The sequence below is a fragment of the Sparus aurata genome, chromosome 9 (assembly GCF_900880675.1).
Source record: "Sparus aurata chromosome 9, fSpaAur1.1, whole genome shotgun sequence".
NCBI lineage: Eukaryota > Metazoa > Chordata > Actinopteri > Spariformes > Sparidae > Sparus > Sparus aurata.
Window position 1 is genome coordinate 2,060,783 of NC_044195.1, and position 22,429 is coordinate 2,083,211.

At 43.1% G+C, this 22,429-nt stretch overlaps 1 protein-coding gene across 15 annotated transcripts in view; it reads left to right on the forward strand.

Moving 5' to 3' along the window:
• Positions 1-22,429, forward strand: part of lrch1 (leucine-rich repeats and calponin homology (CH) domain containing 1) — a 351,529-nt gene that overhangs the window by 301,304 nt on the left and 27,796 nt on the right. For 10 of the 15 annotated variants that reach the window (XM_030428926.1, XM_030428929.1, XM_030428920.1 and 7 more), the window contains 3 exons: positions 11,900-12,009; positions 12,112-12,249; positions 15,924-16,001. The exons of 2 other annotated variants lie outside the window; for them this stretch is intronic. In XM_030428926.1, coding sequence (XP_030284786.1) covers positions 11,900-12,009; positions 12,112-12,249; positions 15,924-16,001 — 326 coding nt within the window. Of the gene's footprint in view, positions 1-11,899; positions 12,010-12,111; positions 12,250-15,923; positions 16,002-16,101; positions 19,392-22,429 lie in introns of those variants that run through there. 3 more of the 15 variants (XM_030428932.1, XM_030428930.1, XM_030428934.1) reach the window with 3 other exon arrangements.

A 22,429-nucleotide genomic window follows, 5' to 3' on the forward strand; every position in this document is an offset into this window, starting at 1 on the left:
AGTTATCGCAAAGGTGGGCGTGGCCTATACAACACAATCCAGCTGAATTGAGGGAACATGTAGATATGAGGTTTAACAATGTGCGACACATTATGTGGGAGTTATGGGCCAAAAACGCTTTCACGTGGAAAATAGTGGAAAATAGCGCCACCTGCTGGTCATTTTTGGTGTGTGGGTCACAGGGGCCATTCTAGACCACCCCTATGAATTTCATTTCCATAAGTGTTATGGTGTGGGCACAGGGCCAAATATTAAATTAAAGTGGCACCACAGCGCCATCTAATGTTGAATTGGTAAACCCTTCATAAGCTCGCCTCAGGAGGGCACTGACATTAACTAAACAAAGTTTCGTGTGAATCCGATGAACAGATGTGGAGATATAAAATAGTTCAATTTAAAGAGCGCCACCTTTTGGTCATCACCTAAAATTTGGCACAGGGCCTTAGGGGCTCATGGGGAAGTAGTCCCCTGAGTTTCATGTCATTTGACCTGATTACTGTGGAAATATCCAACACTTCCTGTTTTGAACCAAATCTGCAGGAAGTTGTTATTTAATAACTTTGAAATTATTTGTTTTAATTAGAATCCCTTAATAACTTTTTGTCAGGAGGGTCCACAGATGCTGTGTTCCAAGTTTCGTGCAAATCGGTGAAATCGCCTGGGAGAAGTTCAAAAAAGTAGGTTTTCGACATTTTGCGACGTAGCGAAAAAAAACGGAGGCGGAAATGGGCGTGGCCTACACCATGAGATTCAGCACAATTCACTGAACGCGTGGATATAAGGTGTTTGAATGTGCGACAAAGTATATGGGAGTTATTAGCCAAAACGCACTTTTTAATAACAGCGCCACATGGTGGTGGAAATTCAGGACGACAATAGACTATAACATTTTTCGCCAGGTGTGACTTAAGGCCCCCACACACTGCCCAGACGTCCAACTGCCTTATCCGACCACTCTCCGACCACTCCGTTGCCTCTTGTCTGACATGTTCGGCAGAAAAGTTGCATTGAACATACCGCTTCGACGTACTGCCTACTCCACAGTTGCATGTACGTTCTGCGCTTGCGCGAGATGCAATAAGCGGGTGGCGCTTGTGTTGTGAGTTGTAAACAAGAGGCTTATGCACGCAACTCTCTTCACTTTCGATCAAAACAGCTGCATACTAAACATGCAGCAAGGCATTACCAAACTGGTAATGGCAACACAAATTAATTCGTCCTGAACGGACATAACAAGTAGTCTGGTACCAGTACTCCATAACATGAAAACAAGAAATGACGGAACGGAGTCAATAGAAAAACAAAGCGCACACAGTATTCCGTCCCTCCCACACACCACGCTGATTCACTAGCACACCGCCAATCAGAACGGCCATTCAGCTGGCACACAACCAATCAGAGGATCCAATGGCTCAGACATCCGACGGCCCTCCTCCTCAGACTTCGCATGCTCAGTCGGATCCGACAACATCCGCGCGGCTCTGAAAGCTTCAGACAGAGCTGAACACACCAAACATATTTGTTCCCGACCTCGTCCAAGTCTCTCCAAACGCTTCAGACGTCCAACGGTTGGGCCGGTGTGTTCCTGCCTTTATATTCCAAGTTTAGTGAGTTTTGGGGTATGTTCAGGCAGTGAAAAATGCGATCATTTTGGAAAAAGGAAAAAAAAAAGAATAATAATAATAATAAGAATTAAAGCTGCAAGCAGCGTTGAACGGGCCCTTCCGCTGAGGAAGTCGTTGCTTTATAATTTGGTGGCCTGCTATTGCCTGTGTGAATTAATGTACGCTGAAGTCAGAAAAACTTTGTGAACTGCTGCATGACTCCCCGGACAAAGACTGAGTTGATGGTCCGCCTCTTGAGCTGGCTGAAGAGAATGTGCACACGAGGCATGATGCAATGAAATAGTTTCAGGAAGAACCTGAAAGACTCATCCTCCAGTAGCTTCACAAACCTTCCAGCTTCTCGCACAGTGGTAGGCTCAAACTCCCCTAATGGTTTCAAAACACTGGATGATGTCACCTTTGTGCTAAAATGTAAGGATCTAATGTGTGAGGAGCTGAAGAGGACGGACATGCTCCGTGTTGCTCCGTGTTGAACAAGAAGAAGCCAAAGAAGAGCCTGACTGCATGGAAAAGTGAGACAATGCCTCCTAAGTCAGACCCTAAGTGGGATCAATTGAATGAAAGCCTGATGGGATTGCAGAAACAACATCGGACTGTGACCTACGCAGCGGCGGTTGCAGCTGGGAATTCAGCCCATGAGCCTGGTGAATCTGAGATTAAATCTGTGGAGAAGCAGGTGTCTGAGTTCCTGAATGGTAAAGGCATCGAGGTGAATTTCGGCAACGTGGAAGTATGTTACCTCTTACCTCGAAGGAAAGAGTCAGCAACTCGAGCTGTCATCCTGAAATTCATCAACAGAAAATACAAGACTGCACTGCTGAAGCAGGGCAAGAAGCTCAAAGGCTCGAATGTCTACATCAATGAGAATCTCACCAGAAAGAATGCAGACATCGCCAGAACAGCTCGCCAACTGAAAAAGGATGGTAAGATACAACACACCTGGACGGCTAACTGCAGAATCTACATAAAAACAAATGGAGCATCAGCTGAAGAAGTCAAAATAATCCAGATCAGGAGCATGGATGAGTTGGAGAAATACAATAACTAAGGTATGGCTCACGAACACTCCATAACTACAGCACAGCAAAGTTCAACGGTTCTTACACGGACTGAAAGTATGATGGGAATATCTGAAAGGATTGCTGAGCTAGGAAGTGTGGAGTTCGTTACAAATCAACATGTGAATCATACCTTTTCTGACCCGAACGGAGGAATTGACCCGGATAATCACTTCTGTTTCAACATGACTGGGAATTGCAAGTATTATACTGAAGTTCAACACAGAGACAGCGCTGAGATGGACGGGAAACTGTCTCTAATTCACTTTAACAGCAGGAGTCTACATACCAACTTCGGCCACATCAAGGAATACCTAAATCACTTCAAAACCCCTTTCACCATCATTGCAGTGTCGGAAACATGGATTAATGAAGACAAAGGCACAGATTTTTTCCTGGATGGATATAATCTTGTAAAAAGTATGTACATTCAATCGTTGATCGGTACAGATCAATACAGGAGGGTTGATAAAGGTCAGAGGCACGAATCAACAGACACTGTGCAGACACTGTGTTGAGACGGCATGTGAGCATAACAAATACCATTCTGTACCCAAACAATAAGTTGAACCTGAGAAAATTGTATGGTCCAAGGCCAATGCCAGTTGTACATAGCAGGATGTTGTTATAATGTGTATCAACAATGTGAGATAACTTGGGTACGAACACTGTGACACTACTGTGAGTTATCACAAGTTCTTCTGAGCTGTGAAGAACTCAACTAGCCCTGTAAATCGGCACACAACAGTAGACACACATGTAATCTGTATGTACTGTCTAGAGCTTGAATTCAGCTCTGTATGCTACTGCTGTAATATGTTTTGTCAAAGGTCATAACAAAAGAAGTTGAAAAAAAAAAAAAAAGAAAAGAAAATGTAAAATGCAAATGACAAGAAAAGATCAGGATGAAGACTTTATCCTGTGGGTAATGGGGGCGGGATTGGATAAGCTTTGGCTTCTCCCGCTTTTCCCTTTCGGCCATGTGTATTGTATTATTTGAACAATGATGAAATGTGATGTTTATGAATTGACATGCCCGAAATAAACAACATAAATAAATAAATAAATAAAACAGTGTTCACTGCACAGATATGGAAGTTCCATCTTAGGGTACACACTACAGGATAATCGGGGTGATTTTCGTCCCGATTTCCCGCTTATGATCAAAGCCAGCAAAGGAACGATTATCTGATGTTTGCAAAGGACGTCGAGTCTGATTTTATTGTGGCATGGGGTGTGTTAAGAGTGATTTTGTCCGGTCAGATCCGCTCGGAAGGCATCGGAAGGAGAGATCGTAAATAATAAACATGCTTAATATTTGCGACTAGAAATCCTATAATGTGTGGGGTGTTCCGAGCGGAGCCGAGCACACACAGCGTGTGATGTCACGTGGACCGGACAAACAGCCAATCAAGACGCGAACTGAGTCAGCTGTGTTTCTCCGTCAGCCTTTTATTTACCTGTTGCCATGGTTACCCGCAGTACCGCGGGGCCAGAGCGCACAGCGCTGCTCTCAAAGCTATCTGTAATACTTGTGACAATTTTTACTCACCTCCAACTCGCGCTGTAACGCATACAGCCCACACTCTCGCCGTCTCCATGACTTTTTCAGCCACTAATAGGCCTGAAACAACCACCACTGCCTCTTCTGGTTCGTCCGCCATGTTTGTTTACACTGAGGTCACGTTTGACAACGCGAGATTTGTAATACTGAGCGTGAAGAACCTGATACTCTGCTGAAGAATCGGTTAGTGTGTGGTGTGCACTACGGAGAACACCACACATTATAAGATCAGCAGAGAGAGATCTTGTGTGATCTGTCTTTTGTTATCATCAAGTGTGTGGTCTCCCAATCTGTGAATGTTTGAAAAATCCTGTGTGTACCCGCCTTTACTCTGTTTGCTCTTGGGATTCTGTGTGCCACCACTGTGTCACGCACACTGGTTCTCTTGGGAGATCTTGAAAAAAAATCATAAAAGTCAGCCAGGTCTGAGAAGAACTGATTAACTGATGGGATGCAAGATGTCACCTGCTGCATGATGAAATCTGAAGAAGAGGAAGAAATTGCAGCTCATGGGGGAGTTGCTGTTGTGCTTGTCCCTCTGGGGCTTTAACAGCCAAAAGTGTAAGTCCTACATCTAAAATAAGATCATCAGCTGAAAGCCAACAAGATTTCCTACATGTCTATGTATATATTGTCTATGTGAAGTAAAAGATGTGGGATACAAATCAAGCTGAAGAGAACTTTTTCTACAGTTCTTCCAGCTGCTCTCTACTGTAGCTATGATGTCACGCATTCTAGTTCACGCAATACCAGTGTTGGAAATAACGGCGTTAGGATAAACAGCGTTACTAACAGCGTTACTTTTTTTCAGTAACAGGAAATCTAACCAATATTACTATTTCCGTCGTTACAACGCTGTTACCGTTACCGACTATTAAATGTGTCGCGTGACAAACTGAAGGTGATCACTGAAGCTGTTGTCATCCATCTCGGCTCTCAGCCACCGGAGCTGCAGAGCTGTATTTTTTTTCCTCTGGTGAGGGAGGAGGGAGGAGCGAGACAACCGCATAAGTGATGATGATTGGCTCTCTAACGTTGAGTGAGAGTTCTTAAGCCAATCAGTGGCAATGTTCGGTGTACAAACAAGCCACACATGCACACAGAAGCCTCACACACTCAGCTTACTTTTTAAAAGTAACGTGCCCAACACTGCGCAATACACACCCATTATAAGATCATAAGACGGCCTTAAAATCCTTAAAACTAAAACTGTGATGATTTGAAAACCGTACAAGATTTTCAAAAACTGAATACATGCCCAATAGTTTGAGGTCTTCTGACTCTTTAAAAGTTAGAATGGTGTGTCTAGCTCAAAGCATGAGGGACATGAAGAGGTTGCAAGTCGATGAGTTTTGAAGAGGATTTGAAGATTTCCCCATTTACTTTCCATTCACAATAATTACACTGCCACCAGAGCGCCATCTATTGGCTGATTTGCACCAAATTTTACACAGACCATCATTAGGTGATACCACACAATGATGAACAGTTATGTGATAATCGGACAGTATTTCGTAAAGATATGCACGATTGACTGTTTTCAACACAATATGCAGGAATTTGTCATTTTATATTTCAGGCGTTTTATGGACTATCAAAATTCTTTTGATAACTTTTTGTCACGAGGGTCCACAGATGCTTCACGCAAAGTTTGGTGCAAATCACTCAAATTGCCTAGGAGGAGTTCGAAAAAGTAGGTTTTTCATTTGTCGCGATTTTGCAAACGGAAAGTTAGCGCGAAAGTGGGCGTGGCCTACACCAAACAATTCAGCTGAATGCACGGAACACATAGGGATGAGGTTTAATAATATGCAACATATTAAGTGGGAGTTATGAGCCAAAAACGCTTTTGCGTTGAAAATAGCGCCACCTGCTGGTCATTTTTAGTGTGTGTGTCACAGGGGCCATTCTATAGCACCTCTATGAATTTCATTTCCATAAGTGTTATGGTGTGGGCACAGGGCCAAATATACAATTAAACTGGCACCAGCACGCCACCTAGTGGCGGATCGGTAAACCCTTCGTCAGAAGTGCTCAGGAGGGCCCTGACAATAAATGTACCAAGTTTCGTCTTAATCCGACGAACCGGTGTGGAGATAAAAAATACAACATCAAACATCAATTTAAAGAGCGCCACCTTGTGGCCATCGCCTAAAATTTTACACAGGGCCTCAGGGGCTCATGGGGAAGTAGTATCCTGATTTTCATGTCATTAGACCACACCAATGTGGAGATATGCAACACTTCCTGTTTGTAACCAAATCTGCAGGAAGTTGTTATTTAATAACTTGAGTATTGAGTGGCCTATCAAAATTCGGTGAAATCGCATGGGAGGAGTTCGAAGAAGTAGGTTTTCGACATTTTGCGATGTAGCGAAAAAAAACGGTAGGCGGAAATGGGCGTGGCCTATCCCACGAGATTCAGCACAATTCACTGAACGCGTGGATATAAGGTTTTTGAATGTGCGACATAGTATATGGGAGTTATTACCAAAACGCGCTTTCCTTAATAACAGCGCCACCTAGTGGTGGAAATTCAGGACGACAATAGATTATAAAAAATTTTGCCAGGTGTTACTATATTCCAAGTTTGGTGAGTTTTGGGGTATGTTCAGGCAGTGAAAAATGCGATCATTTTGGACAAAGGAAAAAAAATAAATAATAAAAAAATAAAGAATCATTTGAAATACAATAGGGTCCTTGCAGGTTCCCTGCTCGGGCCCTAATAATCATTTGAAAAACAATAGGGTCCTTGCAGGTTCCCTGCTCAGGCCCTAATAAAAATCATTTGAAAAACAATAGGGTCCTTGCAGGTTCCCTTCTCGGGCCCTAATAATGAAAATCATTTCAATTACAATAGGGTCCTTGCAGGTTCCCTGCTCGGGCCCTAATAATCATTACGATTACAATAGGGGCCTCGCAGGTTCCCTGCTCGGGCCCTAATAATCATTACGATTACAATAGGGACCTCGCAGGTTCCCTGCTCGGGCCCTAATAACTATATTCCAAGTTTGGTGAGTTTTGGGGTATGTTCAGGCAGTGAAAAATGCGATCATTTTGGACAAAGGAAAAAAAAAAAATAATACAAAAATAAAGAATCATTTGAAATACAATAGGGTCCTTGCAGGTTCCCTGCTCGGGCCCTAATAATCATTTGAAAAACAATAGGGTCCTCGCAGGTTCCCTGCTCGGGCCCTAATCATTTCAATTACAATAGGGTCCTTGCAGGTTCCCTGCTCGGGCCCTAAAAAATTTGTTTAAACTAGATATATTATATCGGGGTTTGTGTCGTTTTTGTTCGGCATCGTTTTTTTGTTTGCAGCATTTTGTTGTTGCAGCATTTTGTTGTTGTTGTGTTTTGTGTGTCTTTGGTTCTGCATCGTTTATGTATTTGCAACGTTTGGCCATTGCTGCGCGTTTGCTCTTGTCAGCCACCGTACTAATGCGACCTCTGTATGAAACTGATTTGCCCGATACCGTTCAGTGTGACAACTTTTGTCCTGATACCGTTCAGTGTGAGAACTTTTGTCCTTATACTGATCAGTGTGATACCGTTCAGTGTGACAACTTTTGTCCTGATACCGTTCAGTGTGATACCGTTCAGTGTGACAACTTTTGTCCTGATACCGTTCAGTGTGAGAACTTTTGTCCTGATACCGTTCAGTGTGATACCGTTCAGTGTGACAACTTTTGTCCTGATACCGTTCAGTGTGATACCGTTCAGTGTGACAACTTTGTCCTGATACCGTTCAGTGTGACAACATTTGTCCTGATACCGTTCAGTGTGACAACCATTGTCCTGATACCGTTCAGTGTGATGCCATTCAGTGTGAATTTTTTTTTTTTCTATGATCAGTCTGACAATTTTTTCCTGATGCTGTTCAATGTGATAATTTTTTTCCTGATGCCGTTCAATGTGATAATTTTTTTCCTGATGCCGTTCAATGTGATAATTTTTTTCCTGATACCGTTCAGTGTAACAACTTAGTTACTAATGCGTTCAGTGTGACAATTTTTTTTCCTGATCCTGTTCAGTGTGACAACTTTTATCCTGAGGCAGTTCAGTGTGACAAGTTCTTTTTCTTAGGCCTTTTGGTCCGATGACTATTTTTCATGTGGCTGTTTGGTGCGAGTGTGACAGAGCTTTTCCTGAGACCCTATACCTTTTCATCTGAGGTCTGACGCTGAAGCCTGATCCTGAGGATGTCCTAAAATGTACACCGTACGGGACAAAAACTTAATCTATGACAGAAGGTTTGATTTAAAGAAAAATGCTACATCACCAACGATGAAGAGTCATTGATAAAGAAGGATCCTGCTGTTACAGACAGCTGTTGCACATTTATTTGGCTTGTGCCTTGCTTAGAGGCACCAACAAAAAGGACTATTACACACTGAAAAAATGTGTACATGTTTGTAAGTCACTCTTGCCAAATAGTGGTAGAAACTATTTGGTTATTGTTGCATAAGGTTGGGTTGGGGTTAGGCAGAGGTTGCTGGTACTCTACTTGACTATTTATATTTTATGCTACCTTTGTACTTCATATTTTGTACTTTGTATTGAAAATGAGATCTTTGTAATTATTTCTCTGAACAAAAAATATCTGCAATCAAAATAATCTGACAGATTGCAGACAGCATGTTGCTCCTATTAGACTGGTGCAATGAAATCCCTCCATGTGATTGCTCCTGTGACAAAGCTAGAGCTAAAAGTACACTGAGCTCTGACTATGAATGCACGTGTATGTTCCGCTTATGCAAGCTTTTTTTTTGCATCTTTTATGGCAGAAAACCTTTTTCTGTGTCACTGAATATCTTAGTAAAGATGTGGATGCAAAGGTTACTGTATATACTGGTTTCCCATTATTCTGTTGTTTTTTTGCATCCTGCTGTGGTTTACAGCCGACCACACTGAAGCTCTTATCGTTCATCCCATTTATATCAATGTGAGGCAGGCCAAATAACAGTTGGATTAGTCTGCGCTGGGTCTTTTCCTTTATCAAAGGGTTGACATATAAAAACTTCCCAGGCAATTTAGAGTGACTGAGTAACCCAACTTGCATGTGTTTGGGCTGTGGCACGAAGATGGATATTCCAGAGGGAACCCGCACAGGTTCCCGGTTTGTCCCAACCCCTGGACCTTCTCGCTCTGCTATTAACATACGATTGGGTAAAAAAAAAGATAAGAGGGTTGAATAAGTTCCGTACATCTTTCCATGTCCTGGGGAAAACAACAACAACAACAACAGATAATGCTGATCTCACAAATTTAAAAGGGACTGATCTCTTTCTCTCTTATCAAGTGCTTGCGCGTGGGGAAAATGTTGGGTCTCCGTAAACATATAAATTAGAGTATGGTCTAGACCTGCTCAAATTATAAAGTGTCATGAGATAACATTTATTGTGAATTGGCTCTAAACAAATAATGATTGGTTGGTTGGTTGGTTGATTGATATAATCCTATATCAATATTGGGTTTCTTTTTCTTTTTCACAACACTCCACAACATCACAAACAACAACAAAAAAAAACATGAAAACAAGACTATCGTGCCATAGTCAAGTCCTCCTTTTTAGGGCTACTATGGCTGCGGGAACCAGACTTTTGCCAAATGGAGCCTTTCTGCACCTCAGGACCTGTACCTGCGCAGGGTGGGAGGTAGAGTGTGTGGGTTAGGGTTGTGATGGCCTTACAATGGCAGGGCTTGGGGCGGTTGGGTTTGGGGAGACCTATTATCTTTGCAGCTGTATTGGTCATGTGTGAGTTTGACCTGGTTTGTGACAGGGAGCATGTTGAAGAAGCAGGTGAAGCAGTAGAGCAGGATTGGTTGAATAATGCTTCAGTACAACGGTAGGAAGTGATGGGAGGTAACATCGAGTCCTTTGAGTTTGTGGAAGACTCCTTTTTTTAATTGCCTTTGTATGCTAGTTGAACCTGAGTTTATTGACCAGTGTGAGTCCAAGATATTTGAAGCTGTCAACACTTTCAATTGCTTCCCTATTAATGAGGATGGGATGCAATAGTGATGGGGTACCTATTACTATTTCTTTTGCTTTCCTGACAGTGAGATAAAGGTATTTCTCAGCTCACACCACAAAATTATCATCAGTGACAGAAGAGCAAGAATAGCAGTGTTGTTATTTGATGCAAGTGGTGGGTAGTGATGGGATGGTGCAGTCATTGGTCTAAAGTCTGTAGAGAGCTCAGCACACAAACTTGCAGTGCTCTGGTGTTAGTGGTGAGTGCAGATGAGTTGAGTTGGTGTAGTGTCTAGATCATCAGGTTCCATTGGATAGTATTAAAAGCAGAGCTGAAGTAGTATTGAGGCAGGGACACAGTCAACATCTCAAGGTCAGGCGTTCATACCTTGTGGTGCCCTTTGACGGTGTTACCTCATCTCATATTGATGTAAAGGTGGACCCTACTGCCCCACGTCTTACCCGACTGTCCAGTTCTGTCTAACCTGATGATGGTGAAGCTGTCCGGTTGTGCGCCAAAACAGAGTGCATTGTGTGCTGCCATGGACAATGAATTCTCAACAGTCACCGATGAGAGGGATGCTAACTGTCAATTGGCATTTTATTAGCTAAACACTTAACATTAACCTCTTGGAAGTTTGAGAAGAAATGCTTGGATTTTCCCCAAGTTACCTAACACAATAGTCAGCTGGATGATACTGACTTTGTGTCAGTCAAGCTCAGCAGGACTGTGTCTGTTTGCTGACCCTGGGAAAATGAAATGAAACATTTTACTAAGTATTGAAGTAATCAGACATTAGGTACTAAACAAAGGAAAGATGAGATCAGGTGGAACGTAAATATAAGTATAACAAAGGCAGGAAGAAGAATCTGCTCGATCAAATGTAAAGCAAATCCATTTTGGGCCATTCGGGGCAATTCACATTTTGCAGTTTCTGTTAATTTTTGTGTGTGTGTGTGTGTGTGTCATGTTCGCCTTCACAAGCACGCAAGAAAAAACAGGGGAAAAACAGGACAGTAGAAAGCAACCGATCATATACCTCATCAGACTACATCCATAAAGTTTTAATAACATTCTCAATTAGACACATTTTTCTTTCCCAGAGCTGATTATTTAGTGGCTAAGGAGTGACAAATCTCACTTCTGATCTGGCACAGAAGCCAACCTCCAACTGGCTGATGTTCAAGTGCTGCTTGACCAAGATGGACAGAAACATCTTAACAAGCCAGCGGCCTTAACACAAATCATAGCTTCATGCCTGAAGAATGGCAAATATTAGCTCACCCAGGTGGTGTGTTCACATTGCTATAAATACAGGGTGGAAATGATAAACACCCATAGAGTCGATGACCCGGGAGTGAATGCTGATTGTACACAATTAGATTGAAGACAAAAGCCAGATGTGCTCAGGTTTTATTGGGTGTTTTGACCAGTGTGAAAAGGGCCATATTTAGCATAAGCCAGTAAGGGCTTGGAGAATCCCAGATGTCACTTGATTATCACATGATCAAGGGGTCTGGGTCTTGATTATCAATCATTTTTTCATCAAGGTGCACTTGGTTTCTTATGATTAAGATAAATTGATGTGATTCCTCTAAAGTGTTTGGAGGCCAGTTACTACATTGTTACTCTCTAAGTCTAATGCTAGAAGAGTTGTTCTTGTGTTTGTAACAGTGTTTCTGCGGAGCCATAAGAGTCTGGAGTCTGTTGACCCTCAATTCACAATGAGACGAAAGATGGAGCAGCTGCGAGAGGAGCTGGAGCTCATGGAGCAGCTGCGAGACGTAAGACACACTTCCTGTACACTGAACAAATCATTAGTGTGTGTGATCAACAAAATATCTGTGGGTTTTTAAATGTTTTTTATTTTGTTGTTTATTCCTTAGAGCATCGAGAGCAGGCTGAAGGTTGTCCTTCCTGAGGATCTCGAATCATCTCTTATGGATGGAGTCATGCTCTGCCATCTGGCAAATAACATTCGCCCACACTCTGTCGCCAGTATCCATGTTCCCTCGCCAGCAGTGGTATGTCTCAGATTTTCAGTTCTGATCTTTGATCCATGAGATAAATATTAATGCCACTCTGAAACCTTAAAAACAAAAATATGACACTAAGGAAAGTATTTCCCACAGTTTGGCACTGTCAGTTGGGGGGATTATAATGTAATGTTGTGTCATGATATATATATATGTATATATATATATATATATATATATATATACATATATATATACATATATATACATATATATATATATATATACATATATATATATATATATACACATATATACACACATATATATATATATATATATATTTAAAAGTTACTCGAAAAAACACATCTGGTTACTTTTCTAAATAAAACACTCTGTGTTGACACCAGCACACAATCTCAAAAAAGAGACAAATACAAGCTCTTCTACTAATCCTTCAGTTGGGGACACTTTTTGTAACACATACCTATAACTGCGGTTGCGAGTGATTATTACGGGAAGTCCTCAGTTTTGCGATGCCAGCTGTTGACAGCACTGCGCCGTAGTGGACTCAAAACGCAACCGATGGGGGTTTCCGGATGGCAGCGCAAAACCGGATCAGAGCCATAATGCAGCCGACACATATCTGGTGGAATCCTGGGCGGAGATTCCTTGATTCATCCTCCACCCTTCATTTTATAAAATAGACTTGTAGCCTTCCGTGCTACCGTGGGTCATCTCTGCAAGCAGCACACACACATCTCTTGTTTTAAGCCTTATTTTTATTTTGTTCAAACCACTCCAACACAAAAATGCACTTAGCAGGACCGAACGCGGCTTGTGCGTCTCATGGCAGTTCTTCGTCTGCTCACCCGTGCATCTTCCCTCCAAAGCAGGGAATGAACCGCCGGCAGTAGCCGGCCAGCCCCAAGAACCGCCTCATCTCTGTTTTTGTCTTGGGTCTCGGGCAGGCAGCAATCGCAGCTGTCTTATCTAACTGAGGACGCACCTGCCTGCCACCCAATTGATACCACAGAAACCGTAACTCCCCCCTTAACCAACCACACACTTCTATGGGTTGGTCGTGAGCCCTGCCCGGTGCAGTGACTCTAGCACCATGGCCATCTGCTGAATATGCTCGGCCCAGCCGCCATTGTGTATGATAATGTCATCCAAGTCGGCGGCCACAAATGCAGCATGCAGTTGCAACACTAGATCCATGAGGCGCTGGAAGGTGGCCAGGGAACCAAACAACCCAAACGGAAGCATAACGAATTGGTACAAACCATACGGGCTGGAGAAGGCCGTCTTGTCCTCAGACCCTGGAGACAAGGGAATCTGCCAGTAGCCCTTGGTCAAATCCAGTGTAGTGAAAAAGGAGCTCATCGACCCAGGGCATCGGGTAGGCATCAAATTGTGAAACATCATTCACCTTGTGAAAGTCCACACAGAACCAAATAGTCCCATCCTTCTTGGCCACCAGAACTATGGGCCTACATCAGGCAATGTTGGACTCTTCTATTACCCACATCTGCAGCATGGCTGCCAATTTCTCCTGAACCACCGCTGCTGTAACCTGGCAACATCTGCTCCCTGGGATGGTGTGAGATGGTCACCACAGAGGAGCAAGGCAGAATTGTAGGACTTTGGCCTGTCAGGCTCCAGCTCATCTCTCTCTGTCACCACTGTCACCAAGTAAACAGGCTCCACATCTCTCCAGGCTTTGAGGAACTTGAGGTGTTAAATCTGTGTTGCCCCTCCCCTGTCAGAATGCACAACCTCATAGTAGATGTCACCCATCCACCGTGTGACCAAGAAGGGTACTTGCCACTTGGCGAGTAATTTGGAGCTGGACGATGGGAGTATTACAAGCCATTTATCTGACAGTGAAAACTGTCTTAATCTAGTTCCTCTGCTGTACAGGCGCTGTTGTCGCTCATAGTCCTTAAGCAAATTCTCCCGTTATAGCTGCCCTATTGTGTGGAGTTTTTGCTCTCAGGTCCAGGACTGACTGGACTTCATTTTTACTCAGGCTCCCAGCTTTCCTTAACCAGGTCCAGAGCCCCCTGCGTTGTCCTGCCAAACAGCAGTTCAAAGAGAGAAAAACTGTTGAGGCCTGGGGTATCTCCCGCACTGCAAACAACAGAGGATCTAGCCACCTATCCCAATTGAGCCAATCCCCATGCATAACTTACGGATCATGGACTTCAACGTTATATTCAGCAGCTCGACGAGACCATCGTTCTGCGGGTGATAAACGCTAGCCTGAAGTTATTTGATGCCTAATAACCCATAAAGTGCCCATAGTGTGCATGACATAAGCAAGGTGCCCTTGTCAGTTAGGATCTCTTTCGGGATCCCAATGCAGGGGCACTGCTTCAGGATATAGTTTTGTGTTAGTCCTCGTGCACTACGCAACACATGCGCACCGGTGAAACAGCCCGATGAGGGCCATACCAATCCACTCAGATGGGACCTCCATGAGTGGTAATGGGCACAAAGGCGCTCTTGTGATGGCCGGCTGTTTAACCAGCAGAGATTCAGAGCAAGACGCACACCAGCGGTGTACATCTCCCTAAATAGAATTGGGTTGCTATCTGAAAAACAGTTTCCCAGAGGCTTTTTGGGACCAGCAACTGGGTAATTTCTTTTCCTGTCTAAGTGTCGCGACTCACTCTATCCAATCGGTCCCTAATCAATGAAAAGTGAGGCACTAGGAGGGAACTGACCGCAGCCTTAATGCTATGCTTTTTCCCCCATGTCTAATTTCCACTGGCACCACAGGGTAGCTATCCCCATGCACACACCTGATATCCACCGAGGATGCCTCCACCAATGCCCCGGGTCGAACCAGGTTCAGGTTCATTATAGACTGCATACAGCCCAAAACCACCATTGCCTGATGTATACCCCCTTGAATCCTTATCAGAACAACGTATGTCCCCCCTGGTTGGGGGAGGTTGTAGAAGGGCCATTGACCCGGATCACCTGGCCGACCTCCATGAGCGGGCACTAACTGCTGCTTATTCACCGCTGCTTGCTCCCGGTGCATCGCCTCCAACCTCGCCCAGCATCTAACCCAGTGCTGTCACCGGCTGAAGCTGCCTTGGCCCCGTCATCCCATGCGTGGGTCTGCCAAGTTACATTGAGTGCCAATGGAGCCTTTTCTGTGCTACCGTGGGTTATCTCTGCAAGCAACACGCACACAGTTTTTGATTTAAGCCTGATTTTATTTTGCTCAAACCACTTCAACACGATAATGGGCTCAACTGGACGTAACGCGTCTTGTTGCAGTTCCTCTGTCTGCTGTTCCGTGCATCTCTCCTGCATCTCCCATCTGAGGTCCAGCACACTATTGCATATAAAGGGGGACCGTGATTAGTAACCGGGTGCCATCTCTGTAAATCATACACCTGGCGCTGCTCTTCAAGCCCTCTCCACCTCTCTCTCTCCTGCAGCTGTGCCTCGACCACGCTAACCTCCACAAGACTGTTTTTTTTTTTTTTTTTTTTTTTTTTTTATGAATGTAGCATAAAAGGACTAAAACCTTTGGTTTCTGAAACCCTAGCTTTGAAGTAAATGTACCTTTTACCCAGTCTTTTCAGTAGTCGTGATCATGAAAAAAATAAAATATTATGTTTCAAATAAAAGGACTTTAACAGTGGTGAAGAAAATTAGTACTTATCTGTAAAAGCGTTTTTTGTGCCACTTTGTGCTTCCAGCCCAAACTCAGCATGGCCAAGTGTCGGAGAAATGTGGAGAACTTCCTGGATGCCTGCAGAAAAATTGGTGTACCTGAGGTAAAACAAGCCACTTAATGCTCTGAGAACAGTACAGTCGTTTCTCTGAACTGGGTGTCATTTTCACATTTTTTCTTGTTTCTTTGAAAACCTGCCACAGGTAAATATCTAAATAGAAAGCAAGGTATCTGTCTGCCTGAATGCCCTTTTCATATTTTGCAAACCATTCATCCGATAGACCTCATAATTGCATTGTAAGGACATGCATTGTCAAGTGTGAAGTTGTTAAGAAGAGAAACATTTTATCATCGTAACAAAACATTTAGCAGATATCTGACCCCTCCAATATAGCAGCTACACATAATGGCAGTAATACTGGTGCTACCTTTGTTCACTTGTAGATTCTGACCTCTACAATATGGCGGCTGCACAGACCTATAGCTTCAACATACAGCAGCCAATCAGGTGTTGTTTTTAATTGACAACCATTGCTTTACAACAGGTGAGAAAAAGCAAACAAACAAACTGTAGGAGCAATCACAACAGGTGCAAAACGTTATTGCTGAAAAATGAAGGTACTTTAAACCCACTGGCACTCAACTGTCACATGTGAGTCAAAAAATTGTGTACATTTTCAGAGTTCCCAGAGACTCTGAACCCACTGGTATGATACAAATCTTGTTAAGATTTTGTGTGATTTTCTTTTACCAAGGACATCATTATATGCAGTGTTCACCAATAACAAACGTCCATGAAACTGTAACATTGGAAAAGAAGATGCTCCTTTTGACTCCAGAACTTCCATGACAATTGTCACAATTACTTCCCATCAGTATCCAGTAATTCAGTGATAGCTGTCTAACCTTAATGGGTATACTAGCCTGCCCCCAGCCTCTGGCACTCTGTCCTACCAAACATTCACACTTCTGACATTGTCTCCACTTTTAAATCTCACCTGAAAACACACTTATTCCAATTGACTTACTCTGTATCAGACTAATCATATAAACACACTCTTGCCTATTCTTTATTCCACTCTATTGCACTATTCTCACCCCAGACACTCAACCCTGCCTAACATGGCCCGATTGACTTCCTGTATGGTGAGAACAGCGGAGTGTGAATTCTGTGCCGAGCTCCTGGCACTATATAATTGCATCTTCTTATATTTATTTATCCTCATTTGCACTAAATTGTCTCCTGAAACGCACCTTTTAATAAAATGCATTATTATTATTGTTGTTATTATTATTGTTATTATTATTGTTACTACAAATGGTAACTACTAATGGCTAATTCAGTGTACTTTTAATAGTACCAACTTTGTGAAAATGTGAGCAAATTGTGCCAAAAATACAGGGCTCAAATTGTAGCCTAAAGCTAACAAACTGAATTCATAGCAATGTTATGCCCCATGTTTGCATTATTCACAAGCATCATAGGAGATGGGGGCAGTCCTCTTGATATTGTTTAAGGGACAGGTCAGTGTCAGAATTTGAATACCCCTGTTGTAAAACATAGGTACATCTACTGATCAATGCATTCAATCATTTATTAATTTAATTGTCCAGTTAAATGAGTTATGAAAAATTGTGGTTCTCAGGCATAACCGGAATAACTGAAAAAAACTGACAGACATTCTGCAAGTCATTTGGTCTTTAAAACCAGCCACGTTTGACCGGAAAACACCCCTTAGTTCATTACAGTTATACTTCATCAACATTTTTTTACTTCAGTTGGCTGATTGTTGATCAAATATACACAGTAATATAAGGAATATATAGGGAAGTGTGAAGGTGTCCTGCAAAAAAATAATTCTACAGTCTCTTGATCATTACATTTAATTTATTCACATTAATACTAAAATAATAATAATGGACTGGATTTGTATGGCACTTTTCTAGACACCTAAAGCGCTCACACAGTCATACTGGTGGTGATAAACTACGATAGTAGCCACAGCTGCCCTGGGGCAGACTGACGGAGGTGTGGCTGCCATTCAGTGCCTATGGCCCCTCCGACCACCACCTCAAACATACAGCAGTCATACACATTCACACACATTCACACGAGGCAAGGTGGGTGAAGTGTCTTGCCCAAGAAAACAACGACCATAACACAAGTGGCCAGGCGGGGATTGAACCGCCGACCTTCCAAACATAGGCCGACCCACTCTGCCACCTCAACCACGGTTGCCCCTAACAATTACATCTATGACCAAAATACTGAATGATGAATGAATACCAATGATGATGCTAAACTGTAAGCCGGATCTGGGAAAAAAGCTGATGATTCCATGTTTTTAATAGCAGCAGTTCTCTTCTGTCTTCTAATCCTCCCGGAATCAAAGCTGATACCTAACATTACACATCAAATGTTGCTTATGCATTCACAGACCTGGATACTTCTTTTAGAGCCAAAAGCAAATTCAGAGGATACTCATGAATGTCTAGGAGGTCCTTACCTTAGTAGAGAACTGCTGAATTCAACACTTAAATATAAATACATACAGTATATTGCTACTTCCAAAATTATTGTTCTGTCGCTAAATGAATCAATCAACATTTTCCCAGTACTGGTTTGATATTTGATGTGATCTGCCTTCTTTTGTTCACATCGCTTTTTCAGGATGTAAATGTCAGTATTTAAAGCTGAATCATCATGTCATCCGTCATTGTGGCTTTTGGCAGCCCCAGTGTTTCCCACGCAGTAATTTATTTGCGGCGGATCGCAACAATATCAACATACAGCCACAACGTATTTATTTCCTATTTTTGGAGCTGCACGTCCCCGCTCATTCACTCAAGACAGCACAGCCGTCAGTGAATAGCATGATGTTATATACTCTGATACAGTGGATAGCCATGTGTTTGTTAGCCAGCAAAACCAATGAACAAGAGGATGGGGACTATGTAACGCACCTGGCTTGACCGTCACTTCCTCTGCAAAGAAGATGGCTGTCCTCATCGTCGAGATCAAGCCCCCACAAAGAGTGCCAGGACTTGAAGCCAGTTTTTGTTGTGGCCAAGCTGTGTAATTAACATCATGTTAGACACTGGGGACTTTTTTCCAAAAGCTAACATTGTGTAAGAGGGGTTTGTAAAACGGTAATAAAAACCTCACATCCCCCCAAAAATTATTTGTTTGTCTGTGGGAATTTGGGCAAACCAGTACAATAAAATTTTGAAAAGTCTAGAAGAGCCGCACGATTACATTTTATCCCCGTCCAAGTTAGCTAGGCACTTAACCGGAAGTTAACCAACTAAGTTGGCGGAAGTCTCGAATGCAAATGATCTATGGCACCCCAGCTGGACAGCCACTGCCACAATTAAAGTCTGATTCTGTGGGAAACACTGAGCCCCCATCAAAAAAACAGCAGCTTCGCTCTGAAATAGATGTTCTCTGTTTACTGTGTGTGTGTGCGCGCGCATGTGTGTGAGAGAGAGAAGAACGAGAAAGAATATATACATACATATATATATATATATAGAGAGAGAGAGATATATATATATATATATACATATATATACATATATATATATACATATATATACATATATATATATATATATATATATATATATATATGTATATATATATATACATATATATATTTACACTATACAATACTTATCTGATATTCTATTCATAGAAGATTTGACCTCTAAGGGCTGTCACTGTAGTAGTGCCCTCTGTGACATCAAGGTCTGTAAGCAGACAATTTTAACCAGTTCACAACCCTGTTATGTGACGCAGTATAAGGCAGAAAAGCAGAAATATTACACTCCCATCACACAGCCACTGCAGAAGGGTGGGGTGATGATTACATGCCCAGTGCAGCCAACTCATCATGATTATGGGACTAGAATCAGAATCAGAATTCCTTTATTTGTGCCACAACCGGGGACATTTGTGCGTCACAGCAGCCAAAGGACAGTTCAATACAACAATAAACAATATAAATAGTCAAAAAATAAATATAATTAAAAAGTAAGAAATAGAAATATACTAGATATGAATGAAATGTTTACAGATATAAACAGTGCAATTATAATCAGAGTGTGCAGTGTATTGATATTGTATTGTTGATAATAAATAGTAAATATGGGCATGAAAATTGCCCAGTTAGTGCAAACCAAAAATGAGAAATGGATTACAGGGTTATGGAGTTTTTTTTGCACAGTGCACAGTGAGGTCTACTGGGAGTAGTGCTGATTGTAGAAACTGAGGCACACTGTTTATATATCAGTGTGCTTTCTTATGCATTGTACTGAACAAACAGCTGCTAGCAGCACACAAAACATACTCAGATAAAAGTTTGAAGTTGGTTTGATGTTTCTAGTGCCTCATGTCTTTGAGGTGGGGGTAAGAAGATAGCAGAGAGCAACGGTATGTTTCAGGTGAACTCATGAAAGCCATCAGTGTGCAGCCATGTCAGAGTACTGCAGTTAGTGTGATTGTGGCTGGAGTTTTGCAGTTCAGATTCTTGGCTTTGTCTTCATCTACCAAAGATATGTACAATCACAAAGTCTTCATCACAATTAAAATCTGTCAGGCAGAGACCGACAGGCGTGTAGGTAAAAAAAAATGTTTATTTGAACAAAAGCTCCACAAGAAACAAAGCAACAAGCGTCCGACGAGGCAGGCTGGGAAACTCAAGAAAACGCTCAGGCACAGGGCAAAAACAGGAACTCAGACGACAAGGCAGTGAGGTACACAGAATTGAAAAAACACACAAGGAAAAAAATACAGGGAGTTGTGGGCGTCCTCCATCCAGGGAAGGTGGGTGGACCAGGAGGCCGGGTGGCGAGCGGTGACTCAACGAAGAGCTGTCTCCAAGTCCTGGTTGGTCTGCTCCGTCTGGCCGTTAGTTTAGGAGTGATATCCCAAAAAAGAGGCTGGCCGATACCCCCACACCCCGGCAAAAGGCTCGCCAAACCTGTGAAGAAAACTGGGGGCCTCGGTCCAAAACAATGTCCTGAGGGATGCCATGCAGCTGGAACACATGTTGGACAAGCAGAGTGGCAGTTTCCAGGGCTGAGGGAAGCGTGGACAGGGGAATGAACTGTCATCAATAGTCAGAATAGTGGCATTACCTTCTGATGGAGGCAGGCCCGTGACAAAGTCCACGCGATCTGAGACCATGGCTGGATCCGGATGGTCCTCTCGGGCCTCCTGGACCAACCTTTCAATCTCCCACCTGGCAGCTCCAACCACACACGATGAAGGCAAGATGGTCTCTCCACATGGCTCCCCCTCCAGAAGGGCAAACTGGCGCGACAAGGCATCTGGCTTGGTGTTCCTGGACTGGGCAGGTAGGTTAGGCTGAAGTTAAAATGGCCCAGGAACAAAGCCCTCCAGGCCTGGCGAGAATTCAACCTGTGGGCAGAACGGAGGTAAGAGAAGTTTTAATGGTCAGTCCAGACATTAAAAAGAAAGGTGGAACCCTCCAGCTAATGCCTCCACTCGGAGAGCCAGTATGACCGCCAGGAGCTTACGGTTACCAACCTCATAAATTTCTTTCCGCTGGTTGAACGCTAAGAGAGAACAGCTCGTGTGTGAGGCGTCGACCTCCACCACAAACTGAAGAGCGGGATCTGGTTGAGAAAGCACAGGGGCAGAGGAAAACAGGCACTTCAGTCTGCTAAAAGCAGCGTCTGCTGCAGGGGACCATAAAAATGGAGTCTTTACAGAGGTTAGCCTGGTCAACTCCACAAACCTCTATAGCAGCTTCTGTTTGTAGGAGTGGGCCAATCGGCCTCTGCCTGAACCTTGGCAGGGTCAGTCCTGATCTGCTTCTTCTCCACCACAAAGCCAAGAAACTGCACAGATGACATGGGAAATTCACATTTCTCAGCCTTTACATATAGTCTATTCTCCAGGAGCCTCTGTAGAACCAGTCTGACCTGCTGGACTTGTTTTTCAAAGGACCGCAAAAAAAAAAAAATTAAATTAACAAGGGCCTGAAAAACAGCAGGTGCATTCGTTAGTCCAAAAGGCATAACACAGTACAGTAAATGTCCAAGAGGAGTATTAGAAGCAGTCTTCCACTCGTCCCCTTCTCTGATACGTACCAGATGGTATGCATTTCTATGGTCCAACTTCGTGAATACGGTGGCTTCGTGAAGGGAGCCGAAGGCAGAGTCGATGAGGGGTAGAGGGTTCTTATTACATATTGTTATGTCGTGAGCTGACTTTTACTTTAATGTTAGCAACCACAAGAAAGTAAGTGTTAAGGCCTACTGAGAATTGGACCCCGAAGCAGAGACAGACAGGCGTGTAGGTGCAAAAATGTTTATTGAAACAAAAGCTCCACAAGTGAAAAAGCAGCAAACGTCCGATGAGGCAAGCAGGGAAACTCAGCGGCAAGAAAGCGCTCAGGCACGGGGCAAAAACAGGAACTCAGGCGACAAGGCAGCAAGGTACACAGAACTGAAAAAACACACGAGGAAAAAACACATCAACACATGCTGGCAAAACACAAGGCA